The sequence below is a fragment of the Apium graveolens genome, chromosome 3 (genome assembly GCF_009905375.1).
Source record: "Apium graveolens cultivar Ventura chromosome 3, ASM990537v1, whole genome shotgun sequence".
NCBI classification, from domain to species: Eukaryota; Viridiplantae; Streptophyta; class Magnoliopsida; order Apiales; family Apiaceae; genus Apium; species Apium graveolens.
The window spans coordinates 292,250,897-292,264,115 of NC_133649.1; the positions used below are offsets into that span (position 1 = coordinate 292,250,897).

Genomic DNA, 13,219 nt, shown 5'->3' on the forward strand with positions numbered 1-13,219 from the left:
TGGAGGATTTCCCAACTACTCTTTGATTTTCAGAAAAGCCTCTTCATAATCTGGGGTCCACACAAAATCCTTCCCTATTCCTTTGATTGCCTTGAAGAATTCTTTGCACCTATCCGATGATTTTGAGACAAATCGATTTAGGGTTACAATCCTTCCTGTCAGGCTCTGCACTTGCTTGACGCTGGTGGGAGATTTCTTGTCCAACAGAGCCCTGATTTTTTCCGGGTTGGCCTCAATTCCTCGGTGGTTAACCATAAATCCCAAAAAAATTCCCGACTCGACAGCGAATACACACTTCTGAGGGTTCAGCTTCATTCTATATTTTCTCAGAATATGGAACATCTCTGCTAAGTCTGCGATGTGATCTGCTGCCTTTTTAGACTTTACAAGCATGTCATCTACATATACTTCTATTGTCTTTCCAATCTGCATCTTGAATATTTTGTTTACCAATCTTTGATAGGTAGCTCCTGTGTTGATCAAGCCAAATGGCATTCCAATATAACAATAGAGTCCTCTATCGGTGATAAATGAGGTGTGCTCTTGGTCAGGCCCATACATGGGAATTTGATTATACCCGGAGTATGCATCCATGAAGCTGAGCAGGGCATATCCTGCCGTGGCGTCGACCAACTGATCAATCATTGGCAAGGGAAAGCTATCATTTGGGCATACTTTATTCAGATCGGTGAAATCCACACATGTTCTCTATTTACCGTTAGGTTTTCTTACCAACACCGGGTTTGCCAGCCAATCTGGGTAGAAAGACTCTCTGATTAGTCCAATGTCCAAGAGTATATCTACTTCTTCTGCCAAGGCTACTGCCCTTTCGCCACTCACGGCCCTCCGCTTTTGCCTAACCCCTTTATGCTAGGGATCAATGTTCAAACGGTGGCACATTACTTCTGGGTCGATTCCCACCATACCAGAATGGTTCCACGCAAATACATCAAGGTTTGCTAAGAGAAATATTGAAAGCCCCTCTTTCAACCTTGGCGCCAACTGAGATCCAATTCTCAAAACCTTACTTGGATCTTTTTCGTCGACAGAGATTTCAATTGTGTCTTCCGTTGGCCCCATCTTTTCCGTTGGCATTGGTATTCACGGATCTAGGTCGGGCAGATTACAATTCTCATCATTTTGCAGAGAAGGCGCATCCCCTTGGGGAGGAACATCAACTTCTTTAAAGGCGCGCCCTGCATCACAGGGGCATCAACTTCCTTTAAATTTTTCGAAGATAAGGGCGCGCCCTCAGGGAGAGGGGCATCTACCTTATGCACATCCTGCCCAAGACTTTGCAAGACATCAAATCTTCCCTCAAGCCATCCCCCATTGAAATCTGCTTGGACCATGGTGTTTGAGGCCTCCTCTTCTTCCAACATTTTAATTCTGATTGTGTCTTCCAAGAACAACATTTCCGGAGGAAGTTCAGAGGGGCGCTCGTCTTCTTGCTCGACATAATAATGAACTCGGATTTCCTCTATTGGTTGCTCAATGCTCTTTTCTCGATCATCATCTGATGCATCTTCGGTGTGAGAGTTTTTTTTAAAGCCTCTCATAGCTTTCCTGTAGCACTCACGAGAGTCATACTGAGAGCCCTTTATACTCCCCACACCATTTGACGTTGGAAACTTGATGGTAAGGTGGTGGATTGAGGTAATAACCCTCATCTCCCGAAGAAAAGGTCATCCCAATAGCACGTTGTGGGACGACTCCTGATTCAGGACCTTGAACTCGAGCATCTTTGTTACGGACAACGGGCTTTCTCCCAAAGTACATGGCAACCGAATTGATCCCATAACTCTAACTCCCGTGCCAGAGAAGCCATAGACCCACGAATCTTCCCCTGACATATCCCGATTAGGTAGCCCCATAATCTTAAAGGTGCTGTAGTAGAGGATGTTTGCCGAGCTTCCATTGTCCACGAAGGCCATATGGATGTTTTTGGTTCCAATCTGGATGGAAATAACCAACGCATCATTGTGGAGGTGATGCACCCATCGGGCATCTGCTTCTCTGAAGATAATATCCATGGACTTGCCCTTAAATACTTTGGACGGTCGAGTTTCCACTCTATGAATTTCCATGAGAGGTCTGAACCGGGCTTCCCTAGCATATCTTGCCAAGGCTCGGTTGCTGCATTCCATCACAGGATCTCTCCCGTAGATTGTTCGGATGCTGCGATCCCTGACGAATTTATTTTCCTCCAGAATTTCATGACCCCCGCGGGGCTCGCCTTTCTTCTTCCTTTGCCTTGTCATCCTTGTGCTTCCTTACTTCCTTAACTACCCATTCACCAAGGTATCCTTCTTTGATAAGTGCTTCGATCTCATCCTTTAGTTGGCGGCATTCATGTGTGTTTTGTCCGGACGACTCGTGGTACTCGCAATACCTTTTCTTATCTCTACTTTTCCAGGATGATAGAGCCTCAGGTTTTCTAAAGAGCCCTCTGTTTGTGTTTATCTCAAAGATGTGCTCAATTGACGCGGCCAAGGGCGTGTACCGACTCGTTCTATAATCATAGCTTGAGGGAGAACTCCATTCCCTCCTCATAGTTGTGGTATTCACCCGGTTTGGACTTCGACTACTCCTTCTGTACCTCGGGCTCGGAGATCTGTCTCTCATCCTTACTTTGTTTCTCTGACTTGTTTGCAATGCTGGTTGTACCTCTGCCAGAGATTGCTATATGCCTTTGAACGACTCTGCCAAAGTAAAGACATCTACCAGAGTAGCTGGGTCTTTTCCTTGCAAGTGCTTCCAGAAGTCCGAACCAACCCTTAGTCCTGCAATTAAAAAGCTCTTTAAGGCTTCGTCTGAAGCCCCCCTTACGCTGGTGGATTCTGCATTGAACCTCTTAAAGTACGACGTCAAGCTTTCATCCTCCATTTGTTTGACGTTGGTGAGGGTTGTAACAGAGGGGGCATATCTCATAGCCGCTTGGAACTTGGTCAAGAAAAGAGTCTTCATTTGATCCCAGGAAGTGATTACTCTCGACCCAAGCTGTTGAAACCATTGTTGAGCACTTTCTCTAAAAGTCGTTGCCAGGAGCCGACATCGAGCCAAGTCTGGGACTTGATATACGTCCATTTCTATATTGAATCGGCCCAGAAATTCCACGGGGTCTGAGCTTCCGTGGAAACGTAGATCGCTAGTAGTGTTGCGATATCTGGCCAACAACTGTGCCTCTCTTACAGCCACCGAGAATGGGAAAGGGATTTCGGCTGTGACTGTCACTCTGCCTTCCAGATGGTTAAGTAGCCTTTTTAAATCTCCCACATTGAAGGTCCCCACACCTGGGATAGTTTGCATTTGAGGCTGCAGACCTTGGGGTTGCGGTGGAGGTACCTCTACTTGGTTCCCACCTGGAGGGGATTGCTGCTGGTTCGTGTTTTGGGCATCTTCCGGTATCACAATTACTTCAAGGTTCCGACCTTGATCTCCCCCCTGATTTTCTCCTTGACCCCGACCGTGGCCTCGAGCCGTCCCGCGATCATAATTTTCCACATCTCTGTGATCATCATATTCAGCATAGTTATCGTTGTTCGCTTGATTATACCAGCGGGCATCAATGTGGCCACGGTAATTGTTGCGGCGATACCCATCTAAGTACCTCCCTCGACCTCCGCCTCTTCCCCTCTATTGGGGTCTTCTCCAACGGTCGCTTCCATATCCTCGACCATATCGGTCCAGCGATATGCGGGGAGGAGCTCTCTCATGATCGCGGTGCCGCTCATGATTTCCTTGGGAATTCAGGGGCACCCGCGTTGTATCATGGGGCGTCGCATCTCCACGATCAGCTTTTTTTTTGCCATTCAAGTAACAACATTCTTAAATCATCATCGCATAAGCGGATCCCCAAGCGATCCTTTAAAGCTGCGAAGCCTCGTTGCCTATTCTCCGGCACGGACTCCGCCTGTCGGCGCTCCTAAAGACTACGTCCAAACCGGTGCAGATGGGCAGCCCCCCGGGTATCCGTCCGTAGGATTTCTCGACCATCATCATCTTCTTCCACCAGCTCGATGACTGGGGACGTATCATTGGAATAGTTCAGGTGTCGCGGGGTTATCGGCACACGCCCTCCTCCAGTGTGACCGTAGCCGGCCGAGGTATCTTTATCAGTCATAGGTGCTTTCCCAGGTGCATGAGTAGCATGGCTGCGACGAAGGCTCCTTCTGGTCTTGGCCGCTCCACGGTGATCAACCTTGAATCGAAGCTGTTCAGAGCATCGCCCATGCGATACAGTTGTTCCAGCAAGTCAGCATTACTAATGAGCACAGGCGGATATCCCCCAACGTCCGGAGTGGGGCGATCAGTCATTGGTGGAACATAAGGTTCATGTTCATAGCCGTGATCAGATTCTTCCTCAGAGCTTCCATCATAAAAACTTCCATCATGATATTGAGACATCCTTCCTCCTAGATGCAGATCTTGATTAGGCCCCTCCTTCTAGCGCCAATTTGTTGACGGAGGAATTTGGGAGCAACAAAGTCTGAGGTTCGTAGCCGGAAACAAGATCTGTGATGGCGGTTCTTCGTCGGAAACGTGAACAGTAATCAATGGATCCGATGAACAGTGTTTGGTGATGATGATTATTAGGGGCTGAGATTGCTTAGGGTTAGTGGTGGCTCCTTTGCGCTCTCGCTTCTGACCCCTTATAATTTGTCTACGTATCCCTATTTATAGGGAATCAAGCCTACGTAGTTCTTAGGGAACAAGAAACCTAACGGGCTTAGATTTATTGTCCCGAGGCCCAATGGGAAACCCACTGGAAACCGCCTTCTACTAGCTTTAGGAATGTCCACCGATGAGGCCCAACCACAAAGGCCCAAAGCTCGTCCGCGACTTCGAGACTTCACGGATAAGACATCTCCCTGGACAAGGATAACCCTCCGCTACCAGCTGTTTCTCTAGTCCACGGACGCAGGTATAGCCGTGGTTCACCCCAAATATTGGACACATGCTTGTCCCCCGATAAGGAGCCCTACAAGATTGCAGGACAAGTGATCCCAAGTTTTTGGGTGCAAAGTGCAAGATACTCCAAAGTCTCCCAACGAGGACACCCGTTGACTACAGAGACAGAGGTCCCAAAGCACACACCAGATTTCACCTCACATCCCCAATGAGGACACCCATTTACTACAGAAGGAGGTCTTCAATCATCATGCATACACCTGGAGGTCTCTGACCACGGACACCGCCTTTCCTGTAGATGTGCTACATGAAGAAGTTCTTCAATAGAGTACCTGCATCAAATAGGTTAGTAATAATAATCTCCATCTTCCTTGAATCTTCCAAAGAGTTCGCCCAAGTAGCATGTCAAAGTTGTATTATGTGTCAAGTAGAAGTTAAGGGCGCGCCCAAACATTTCTATATGTTAGCGCCACCCTGTGTCATCAGCCTTTGATCTCTTTTTTTGTCATTCTATATTATAGGGCACACCCTAGATTATTTGACATTAGGGCTCGCCTTAACTCTGTCCGAGTAAAGCCAGGGTATGAAGCTGTCAAAGTAATCATGTCCGAGGAACCCATCCAAGGAATCTTTCTCACTTAGGGCGCGCCCTAAAACTCACCATAGGAAAGAATTCAATCAAGGAATCCCTCACCCCTTCTTCAGTAATTGGGCGCGCCTCCTCACTATGTTTGAGGGCGCGCCTCTCATATATGGACAAATCATAACTGTCCATCAACCATTTTCACCATAGGGCGCATCCTGATTACACATAGGGCGCACCCTCTTTCCTTTTTATGGAAAGGCAATCTTATCTGTTCCTCAGTTTAGGCGTTTCTTCTTCAATTTTGCCTATTTTATCAATCTTAATCTGAATATTGTTTATACCAATTTTTGGGTATAACACACCCCTATAGTTCTCTTTTATATAGAGTTCTATGTTATTTTTTAACAAAATATAGATTCGAATTATATTATAATTACGATATTTCTATTTTCGTAGAATTCTTTTTTACTTTTGATTAAAATAATAAAATGAAATCCTTTAAACAGTGTTATTATTAATTAATAAGGAAATCATCTTTTAAGGGATACTTTGGTTTCACCTCTTTTCGATTTTACGAACTTTTGGTTTCACCCTTTTTTAAATCTTGCTATAGCTCTAAATATACTATTTTTATTATTTTTTATTCATATATGACTTATAATTCTATATGTAATACTTTACCCGTTTTTTGATTCTTATATACCACATATCTATATTGTTTTTATATAAATAAAATCGTATATACATTATAATTTATAGATTCATACCTAGAGAATGCTATTTTAGCACAAATTATAAATTTATACATACATAATGAATATTTTATCAAAAAAAATTATGCAATCACAAACTATATAAAAACACAAATTCAGCTGACAATAAGTAATTTAATATGCAATTACTTAGTACTATTTATTTAATTTTTTGTTAAATTATCCATCAATCGTGTCGCGACTAAAATTTGGATGTAAAATATTAGTTATGTATTTTTGAACAATAGATACATAATAACGTTGAGTTTATTGTTATAATAAGATTTGAATTAATGAAAACTACATATAATTTAAAAATAAAAATTGCAATAATCGTACAATTTTATTTATTATATATTTTAATAAAAAAATTAAAATAAATATTTATAATCATTATTAAATATTGATATTTTGATCTCGGTCCGTGTTTCCCAGTATTTGAGATCTTTTGAAAGACAAAACTGGCCGTGTCAGCGTGTTCAGTTTTCCGGAAAAAAAAATCCTTAAAGAGTTATGAAGTTTTTTTTTCTCTTGAAGATTATTTACTTGACCTTTTCAACAGCATCAGAAAAGTTGTATACAAGACATTTTATTGTAAGTAGGTTTTTGTGGCACTTAAAGTAGTTCCCTGATTCTTTCTCAAGGAGCAGAGCCCTAGGGATGACAATTTATACCGAACCGATTGATACTCGATCCGTACCGATCCGATTGTGTTTTACCGAACCCGAATATTTCGGGTTTGGATTCGGGTTCGGGTTTGATTTTTAAACCCGAACCAATTTCGGGTCGGGTTTGGATTTAAGGCATACCGTTCCGACCCGAACCCGAAAACCCGAAACTCGTTCCACTCCGACCCGAACCCGAACCCGAACCCGATCCGAAATCCGTGTTAATATATAAATAATATTTTATATTTTGTAAGTAGTAATATAATATATAATATAATATATTACTAATATTAGTACTAAAAAAAATTAATTTTTATAAACTATTGCATTAAAGTCGTTTAAATATGTTTGTAGCAAGCATGTTCAATACAAGTATACTAAAGATCAAGATTATTGCATTATTTTACTAACAGTTTTAATCATAGAGGTATAATCATAGAGGTATGATCCATTATATTATCTGAACCCTCTAATTCAACCCCAAAATTTTCAATATCGTCGTATTTATGAGTACTTTGCTCGTATCAGATCATAATAATTTTTCACTAGAGTTTGTACAAATTAAGGTACAATTTGATGGTGATCTACAAACCCGAAACCGAACCAAACCCGAACCGAACCCGATGGGTTCCGGTTCGGATTTAGTGGTTCGGGTTTTTCCGGGTTCTGGTTCGGGTTCGGGTTTAGCAAAAAATAATCGGGTTCGGGTTTGGTTTTTGCCAAACCCGTTCCGACCGACCCAATTGCCATCCCTACACAGCCCCATCTTCTTCCAAGAAAGTGAACTGAGGAGATTGTTTCCATTCAACTAAATAAATTACACAGAATAAAATAACAGGTAATTGATTTCAATCTCTACGATAACAATGATGTATGCTCAAGAAAAAGATGTGTTTGTAGAATTGCGAACTTTGACTCACCTAATTCCTAAATGACTATATATACAAATAATGCAAGTTGGTAAGTGCAATTTCTTTAATTTACCTGGAATATTCTCTCATTCATCCTTTTATTATTTTTTTGATTTGATTGAAATCTAACCTTTGCCCTTCTCAAAAGCTGAACGATCAAACATGGTAGGATATTCAAATCAATTTAATTCAATACCAGGAACAAAGGATTATTAATATTACACATTTGACTTTTCTTGATCATCTTGTATATTATCTCATAGCCCCTGTCAGTAGTCACTGAGTTTATATGATATACATATAACAAAGGAGATCAGTTAGATATGGTATCCAGAGGAACTATGGGGGATAAATACAGGTCTTTTCTTGATGCAGAGAATGTGAAAGACGTTGAATGGAGATTTGGTGCTCCTCCAAACTATGATGTCGTCAACAAACTTTTTGAAGAAGGCCAAACTACGGTATGCTTTTCCAACACAAAACTTGTGTAGAAAATATATTATTTTCATTTTTAACGAGTTTTGCTTGCTAGTTTGTAAATTTGGTTATATTTTTCTGCAGATATGGCCAGCAGGTTCTTTGGAAGATAAAGTACAGAACCTTGTGAAAACATGGGAAATGGAGATCTTTCACAAAGCACGATTAGAAGACTTCAAGACGCTTGATCCATACAAGTTTACTCTAAGCATTAACGGTAAAAGATAATTATTGAAAATTTAAAAGGTCACATGCATGTGTGTGTGAAGTTATCATCAACCCTACTAAAACCCTAAGGTACTGTTAGGAAGATGATGACTTAATATGTAAAAAGGATCAATAGTATAAGTGTATAACATGTGATTTCTCAACACTAACTAGTTGTGTTGTTCAGGAAGAAAAGGCCTGACAATGAGAGAAATCAAAGAGATTAAGGGAGCATACAATGCTATGCTACAGACACAGTTGCCAGAACATTATCGTATCTACAATCCGGCTGACGAATCATCCGAGTCATCTCATATTGTTTTCACCACAGCATTTCCTCGTGGATTTGCACTAGAGATTCTCCAAGTTTATACTGGACCACCAGTGATTGTGTACAAGTTTAGGCACTGGGGATTCATGGAAGGTCCTTTTAAAGGACAAGCCCCTAGTGGAGAAAAAGCAGAGTTCCATGGAATAGCCATTTTTGAGGTAAAATTACCAGTTGAATCTTAGTTCTCCAGATTCTTTAAAACGTTACGTGCACATATATATATATATATATTTACTCAACATTATGAAAATTGACAAGCTAAAATATTATCAAACAGTTGGGAGAAGATTCAAAGATTGTGAAGGTGGAGTTGTTTTATGACAGGGGAGAACTTATTGGAGGTCTGATGATGGGTGAAAAGACTGTTGGTTCCTCTGGTGAAACTGCTTCGAGCTGTCCCATTTTGCGAAGCACAGGATAGCCTCTGCAAGATACTACTGAAATTGTTTGATTTAAAGTAAGGCTTAATTATAATCTCGCCCTTGAAGTATAACACTTTGTACACGTAAACCCTTGAATAAAAATGTTGTATATTTTAACCCTTTAATTATAGATTTTGTACACTTCAACCCTTTTGCTAAAATATTTTCCAATATTATCCTCACGGTTGTATACTTTTGCCCCTTAATTACGAGCTTTGTATATTTTTACCCCTTAACTATTACTCCCTCTGTCCGTCCCTGCCATTTGTTTACACTTTCCTTTTTTGGATGTCCTTCCAATTGTTTATATTTCAAAACTTTCCAAAAATAGTAAGGTTTTTATAATTTTTAAAATAACTACATCCACTACTTCTCTCCACTATACCCACTTTATACATATAATATTAATCGGTCCCACTACTTTACTCACTTTTTTAACTTTCCTCCACTATTTTATCATTTTTCTTAAACTCCGCGCCCCACCCAAATGTAAACATTTGGGAGGGACGGAGGGAGTAGTTTTGTACACTTTAACCCTTTAATAAGTTTATCGTAATATTATAATATTGTTTATCATATTAATTAATTTCAAAAATATAAATATTTAATTAATATAAAAATAAACAATTCAATTTTAAAAAAATATTATTATTTGATAAATAAAAAAGGATAATAAAATGATTTACGAACAATGTTGCCCTTAAAATATACAATGCGGACATTATAACCCTCGAGGGTGATTTCGGTAAAAAAAATTAAGAAAATGGTTAAAGTGTACAAATCTCATAGTTGAAGGGTTAAAATGTACAACTTTTTTGTTGAGGGGTTTATGTGTTCATCGTGTAATACTTTAAGGGTTAAGTTATAATTAAGTCTTAAAATAATATTCATAGTCGTGCAATTACTTTTCCTACAACATCTTCTTAAATTTTATGGAATAAAAATATCTACCTGTTTTAAAATTACGAATACCGCTATTTACTTAGAATTAGCAACACAATAAATGATGTTCTTGAAGAAATTAAGATGCTAGTCACGAGAAATTCTACCAAATTCTACCATGTATAGGTGAATGCAAGTAACATATTGCATTTAACAAAAAGAGCAAGGTAACCGAATTACATGTTATTCCAGTAAAGAAAAATAGATATAAGCTCAAAGAAAGTATATATAGGGCTACTTAACCTATTAAACTTTGTCCACTGTAATTTATTTAAAAAGAACTCGATCTTTCCAATAATTTTTATTTTCACTATAACATATGACATGTTATATGACATCAGAACACGACTTACACTCCTCCCCTTCATCATTATCATCATCATCATCATCATCGTCATCATCATCACTGCTCTTCCTTTCTTCTTCCGCATTCGTATCCGTTTCAGTCTTAAGATCCAACCCAAGCTCCTCTTCAATATCATCCGACGATGCGATTAGCAACAACTCACACCCTTCATAGTTCAAGAAATCTGGCGGATCAGCCGCATGGTACCCTAATTTCCCAAACTCACCTTGCAAATGAGCCGGAAACACCGCCTTCCTCTTCTTCTGCAACCCTCCAAACCCACCACCGGCACCGCCTTTCCTCTCCGGATTTTTAATCTGAATCAAAAATGAACCTTCTCTTTTCACATTCAAACTCTCCTGCACTTCATTCTTCTCATCTTCACCCGGAAACTCCAACCTATATATCAAATGAGTATGCATCTTCTTATTCCCCCCTTGATGCTTCAAAATTCTATAAACGCTGTTTTGATAGAAAATAGTAGGTTTTAATTCTAAGAATAATTTAATCGATCAATAATATGACACAAATATAAAAGATTAAAGACACGAGAATTGTTGACGCGGAAAACTTCCATTAAGAAGTAAAAACCGCTGGTGCAACTTTCCCCAACCAAAAGTAGAGTTTCACTATGTAATAATTATGAGTACAAGAGTATATATTCTATGTTTTTCAGAGTAGATGTGTTTTGTGTTATATGTCTAACACTTGACTTTTATTTATAATACATATCAACAACTAAAATCCCTATTTTTACTCTATACTCCACGTTCAAATTCCAACTGCATGTTCTCATACTTCTTCGGGTTAGACTCCTTTTTCAAATGTGTTTGTTATTTGACCATTTCTTAATCCTTATCGTTATCTCTGCTGTGTTGACAACTTCCCAACTCATTCCTGTCTAAATCTTCTTGTCTTGTCTAACTGCCGTCATGTCTTTACGTTCTAACTAGTTATCGTCAAGCTTTCACGTCTTAGAAGGTTGTCATTAAGTCTTCTAGTTGTCGTCGTGTCTACAAAATCCTGTTCATAACAAACGTCTTCTCTAAACGCTCTCGTAGGCGAATTCTTCTTCCTGTGCCCTTTGGTCGCAGTGTCGTATTATTCGCCTTTAAGTGCAACTTTAACATCTTCAAGTTTTGTCGTAACAAGCTCCACGAACCCCAGAATGGCTTTCCTCTTTTGTTCTTACTCGGATCGGGAAGGCTTTTTTTACCCATGACATGAAACAAATATATAAATATCTCTGGAACAATATTTATATTACTGAAGAAACAAGCACATAAAAGATATTATCATAGGATTGATGTACTCTAAATTTTTTAATAGACAATCGATAGGACTTTGCATCTTAGTAATTTTGAAAAAAAAATACTTTACATTTTTTGTGACAATACTTTTAAATTTATTTAATTAGTTTATTTTCCAATTTTGAATTATAATATTTTATTATTATTATTATTATTATTATTATTATTATTATTATATTTCTTCCTATTTCTAATATTTTATAAAATTCACATACTCTGAATTTTTTAAAAGACAATAAGTATTTTTTTCCCTTTTACATAATGAAACAAAACACCTGTAATATCTATAGCTAAATATAATCTAAATGTTTTTCTAATTTTAAATGATAAAAATTAAAATTATATATTTACAATTTTTTTAATCAAACTTACCTATTCCAATTATTTTTTAAAAAATGGTCAACTTTAACCCGATTAGCAAATAATTTTTTAATTCTTACTCTAATTTATTTTTATTGAAATTATTAAAATTATTATTATATTTCTTCCTTGCTTTATATTTTATAGGAATGATGTACTCTAAATTTTTTAAAATATATAAAAGATATTTAATATTTATACCTAAATATCATCTAAATGTGTTTTTTTAATAAATAAAAGAGATTTAATATTTATACCTAAATGTTATTCCCAGTGAACTAACAATGAGATTTACAGAAGGGGGTTGAATGTAAATCTCAAAACTTTTTCAAGTTTTGAGCAGTTTCTAGGCTATTGTGTTTTGATGAACAAGTGTGTGTGAATTGCTTTCAGCTAATGCAGACAGATATATATTCAAACACAAATGTAAAGAACACAACAGACTTAAAAAGTTTTCTGGTGGATTTGTTGTTCCATCAGAGATGTGTTATTTCAGAAAATCTGTGATTCAAAGAATTAAATCACAGCTGCGTACTAGTACAAACTAGATGATTTTCTCTCTGGATTTTTCTAAACAGCTCTTGAAAATTCATATCTAATTACTAGCTGCTACTTGGTTTATATATCACCAAGTTTACAAGTGAAGATAAAACTGTAAAATACAAATAAAAGATTCTTCACATGTTTCTTCTTCATTTCTCTATCCAATGCAATTTAGGTTTAGCTATGAATCTTTGAATACTTCCTTGTTTGTACCAGAATGGAAATACTGCATTTTCTTGATTCCTCCTAGAGGCTGCCACATTCCAGTTTGTCTCTGTCAGCCCATGTGCCTATGTCAGCTTCTGAATTGTCACTATCAACTGCTATTGAACTAAGCATCCGTTGAAGCTTTCATCCATTGATGCTTTATCCGTTGAAGCTTTATCCGTTGATGCATTTAGCAGTTGAAGCTTTATCCGTTGAAACACTCATCCGTTGATGGATGTTATCCGT

The 13,219-nt window shown here is 38.4% G+C and overlaps 1 protein-coding gene and 1 pseudogene across 1 annotated transcript; one reads left to right on the forward strand and one right to left on the reverse strand.

The window, feature by feature from the left end:
- The first annotated feature begins 7,917 nt into the window (after positions 1–7,917).
- Positions 7,918–9,412, forward strand: LOC141711129 (pathogen-related protein-like). The gene is made up of 4 exons (XM_074513563.1): positions 7,918–8,289; positions 8,390–8,522; positions 8,700–9,001; positions 9,121–9,412. Exons 1-4 carry the CDS (start codon positions 8,152–8,154, stop codon positions 9,262–9,264), a joined length of 717 nt encoding a protein of 238 aa, XP_074369664.1. The 5' UTR covers positions 7,918–8,151; the 3' UTR covers positions 9,265–9,412.
- Positions 9,413–10,351: 939 nt separating this feature from the next.
- On the reverse strand, positions 10,352–11,773 carry LOC141711130 (uncharacterized; annotated as a pseudogene).
- Positions 11,774–13,219: the final 1,446 nt, after the last annotated feature.